The sequence below is a fragment of the Blennius ocellaris genome (genome assembly GCF_963422515.1).
Source record: "Blennius ocellaris genome assembly, chromosome: 1".
NCBI classification, from domain to species: domain Eukaryota; kingdom Metazoa; phylum Chordata; class Actinopteri; order Blenniiformes; family Blenniidae; genus Blennius; species Blennius ocellaris.
The window spans coordinates 19,383,888-19,388,321 of NC_137650.1; the positions used below are offsets into that span (position 1 = coordinate 19,383,888).

A 4,434-nucleotide genomic window follows, 5' to 3' on the forward strand; every position below is an offset into this window, starting at 1 on the left:
GAGAATGAGTGATAGTTTTCATTGGCATCTACAAAAGAAAGTGAAGAGGAGCCGGAGGCTTTTGGGCCTGTCTGACAACAGTGGCAGGACAAAGGAGATTTATACAAATAATTGTGCTGTTAGTGTTCTTTTTTTTCTTTTCTTTGAGGGAAAGCCAAAGAGTCGAGAGGAGATAATAGGAGAGCGGGAGAAAGGGGGAGGAGAGAGTGGCATGCAGAGAATAAAGGAGTAAAGAACAAGCAAGTGGTAGAAGAGGAGAGGAATAAATGCACTCCAGAGGGGAGCTTGGCTTTAATACAATGTAAGTACGGAGATTTTGTTTGCATGTGTTTGAGAGGCGCACATGATGCTGCCGCCGTCTCTTCTGCTCAGCTTGTGATGTGAAGCGCAGCGACGTTTTCCGCTCCTTCTCTCCCGTGTTACTTCAGTTTCCTTCCACGCGGCTGTGTTTCCATTCCTCCCCTCAGCTGTTGCGACTTCTTTCCTCTAATTCTGTGTCCTCTTCCATTTTTTTTGCTCTATTCCTTGCATACACAGCGTCTCTCACTGTTGCAGGTCATGTTGGACAGGGATGGTGAGGCAGGGAAGGGAAAGGCAATGTCACTTTGGATTAACATTAGCAGGCACACGCACATGGAGAAATACGCCGAGTGTGATGAGTGTGACGTGGAGGAGAGGGGTGTGAAAAGAAAAGCCTCTGCAAGGTGCCACCGGTGTGTGTCTGCGGGAAGAAAAAGAAATCCCAAATATTCACAAGAACTGTATGGTTTTCTTCAACTGCATCAAGAAAGACAAAGAGCCATTGTATCACGTCTGAATTTGTCCAGCGTGCTCTGACACAGTGAGAGAAAGATCAGTGTAAATGGAAAACACAGGAGGATTTAAACAGATTGTTTTTTGTTGTTGTTTTTTTTAATCCAGATTTTTGACATGTTGAATCTAGACTCTTTTCATTCAGAAAAGAAAAAAAAATATCCAAATGTAAGCTCTATATGTTGTGTCAACCTAAACTTCTTCTTGTGCCACAGCTGGACGATGGGGACCCGGAGGGCCTGCATGCATATTTTCATTGTGCTTCAGCACACTGATTGAAATGAACAGGTCAAAATCCCACTTGAGCAGAGATTATTAACAGAGCATTCATTTTAATCAAAAATGTTGAACCTGAGAAACGTCTATAGCACTCACAGCAGACATTCCCACAGACCAGCATCAGAACACACTGATTACCTAATGTTTGTTTATTGGCTGTTTTATTAGACTGATAAAATCATATATAGCCAGTCAGTGCCAAAAATAACTCAAACCATGTTATATGAGAATATTGAAAACACTCTGAGTACATTTGGTATATCAGAACTCAGTTGCTATTACTCTGACAAATAATTTAGCCTCTGGGAAGCAATGACCGATATTTCGGACGTCCTGGTGAAGCCAGTGAATAACCGGACAGAGGGTAACACATATCTGGGTCATCCTCTTCCAAGAGCTGGACATTGTTCAGCCCCAAACATTTCACTTGCCAGCTTGAATACCTAGAATTCCAAAAATCTAATTTAATTTAATCAAATTATTTAAAATTTTTGGAGATGTATATATATATTTTTTTTTAGAAGCTGGATGGATGGATGGATGGATGGATGGATGGATGGATTTGGTCTAGACTGTTGCACAGAGCATGACTGGCTGTAATGACTTGGCCGCAAGCAAAGTGTATCATGCCAAAGTCATTACATAACTGTGACGCTGAGCTGCCTGATAGTAAGTCATGACGTGACTTTTCACTACGTTTACCTGCCGTGACACTGACGTTCATCTGCTCTCTCGTTCTTGAGCTGTCCACCTCCTTGCAGCTGTTGCAGTGAGCCTCTCACGCTATGAAGCTTCAAGAGGCTCAGAACCGACTCTGATTTTGAAGACACATCTCATGAGTCATGAAGCGGTAAATTGAAAATTGTGCTATTAATATCCTAAAGTCTAACTTATACATGGTGGCCCAATGACATCCTTGTTGTTCTGACACGCAGTGGCCCAAACCGTCAAATCCAACATACAGAGAAAGGAAGTAAGTGGGAGGGAGGGAGGGAGGGAGAAGGACAGTGCTGTCCTGCAGCGTTTACACACGACATCACAAAACCACCCTGACAGTTTGTGAATTTAGAAGTGCTCCGAGGTTGTTTTTGTGTTGCACAGTAATGTCATGCACTGTGTTGTTGTGTTGCTTCTTCCTACACTTTGCCCGTGATGACGCACTGCTTTGTGATTGTTTAGTAAGATATTTACAAGCCTGAGGTGTATTTTATGCAAATGAACAACAAAGAGTGCTGGGAACAAATGCTTCTTGTCAAGTACATATTTGCAGAAAGAGGACAGATTAAAAAAATAAATTGATTTGTTTTTAGATTATGCCAACAGGTCAAGAAAACTGCCCTTTTTTTTCTTCTTTTTTTTTAAACACCAATTGGGGTTTATTCAAGAGCTGTGTTCATTTTATTTACTTTTTTCAGAGTTAAACCTATGACTTGTCCTTACTGCTTCCACAACAAGGGATTGTCAGATTCTCACATTTGTATTTTTAAACAGGTTTAAACTTTAATGTTCAAAGATCTCAACTATTTAACATATTTGAAGAGTTCTTTCTCTCCTTCTACATCTTTTGGCTGCTCCCTTCAGGGATTGCCACAGCCGACCATCTGCCTCCATCTTACATCAACCACTGTATCTCCATGTCTTCCTTCACCATCAATGAACCTTCTGGGTTCTTCTTCCTCTTCTCCTCCTGCTCAGTCACTCCATCTGCAAAATATCCACTATCTCTCAGCACATATCCAAACCATCTCAATCTGGCCTCTTTAGTTTTGTATTTAAACTGCACAACCAATCATGTGGGATTCCAGTAAACAATATCATCATCTTCATCTCTGCCTCCTCCAGCTCAGCCTCCCGTCATCAAGACACTGCCCTTGTGTTCAAATCAAACATAATAGCATGCCTCACTGCTGTGACTGTATCTCTCCACCTTCTCTGCTCACTGCTCCTGTCTTCGCCTTTCCACCGCTGCGTTAAAGGTTTAAAAAAATAAAAATAAAATATGTGTCCTTTTAACCCTTCTCCACTTCATCTATTCATGTTTACGTCTACAGAGTTGGTGTGAGGGATTCGACTTCATGAATCATTCAGAAAGAAGTTCAATAATATAAGTTTTGCCAAACAAACTTGTCAGAGTAATAAGAGAGTAATAAGAGAGCCATGAGGCAGTTTGGATGTAAAATGCCATTTGTGTTCTGATATTGCTTCATTAATTCTTCCTATTTTACAGATAAAGATAATTAAAGTAACGTAATGCATACATTTTCATTTATCATAGAAAACGCTATGAACTGTTGATGTTTACAGGCTTAATTTAGGCAAGTTCAATAAACAATGATAATATACCGTCTTATCTTATACATTTACATTAACACTGTAACTACAGAAATTGCTTATTGACCTTATCTCCTCAACAAAGGCAGGCTTATACCACCTCAAACAGCTCATTTTGGACCAGTGTGACTCACTGACTTGAATCACATTAGATATCATGTACTTTCTTAACTAATCTGCATTACACACTCACAAATGAAACAATCTTTTTTTTTTTAATTATATTAGTTCTGAGCCCTCAGTGTTTAAATTAAGTATTGGCACTAGTATGGAATAAATAACATGTGGAGAAAACAGAATGAAATCAGTCTTATGTAGCAGAATTGCTTTTTCTATATTTATTTGCATAGGTAACGATGTTGTGATGATCAGATCCATGTAAAGAAGTCTTAAACCCTACATTTCTAATCAATTGTTCAATATGGAGACGTGTGCTATGGACATGTTTAAGGATTTAATGGTGTGATTTCGGTGGAGGAATCTATCAGAACACCACAGCAGAAGATGCAAAAACAACACATGGATGACCGTATCTACACACAGAACAAAATTTGAAAATGATCCCATGACGATCCCACTTATTTAGTGCTTCCCAAGACCAACAGATTATAAGAAACATTGACTGAGTCATGGGTTGCTTATTTAGGAGCTGAACAAGTGGGCCTTGATCTAAAAAAAAAAAATGATGACACTTCTTACATTGTTTCTGCTGGAGCTAATTTTTCGAACCTTCTTTCTGCAGCAGACAGCTGATTAGAAACTGACTAAAAGCAACAGAACATGTCTGAAACATCTATTTGTTGCCATCTAGTGGTTGAGTAAAACTTGCTGAATTCAGAAATCCGACAACATACTACACTGATTTACCCTGTCCATACTGATCCACAGTTTTATGTTTAGAAAACATCATAAAGAATCTATGAAACTTATTTCCCCTAAAATAAAGCTGCAAAGCAGTTTTATGTTGCACATGTTTTTGTCAACTTGTTTTAATATGAAGACAAATTTCTC

The 4,434-nt window shown here is 39.3% G+C and overlaps 1 protein-coding gene across 1 annotated transcript in view; it reads left to right on the forward strand.

Moving 5' to 3' along the window:
* Positions 1-633: 633 nt before the first annotated feature.
* The window catches only part of LOC308149101 (protein eva-1 homolog A-like), a gene marked incomplete at its 5' end in the record, with an annotated part of 6,031 nt that continues 2,230 nt past the window's right edge, over positions 634-4,434 (forward strand). Inside the window, one exon of the mRNA XM_080520756.1 lies at positions 634-679. Coding sequence (XP_080376882.1) covers positions 634-679 — 46 coding nt within the window. The remainder of the gene's footprint in view (positions 680-4,434) is intronic.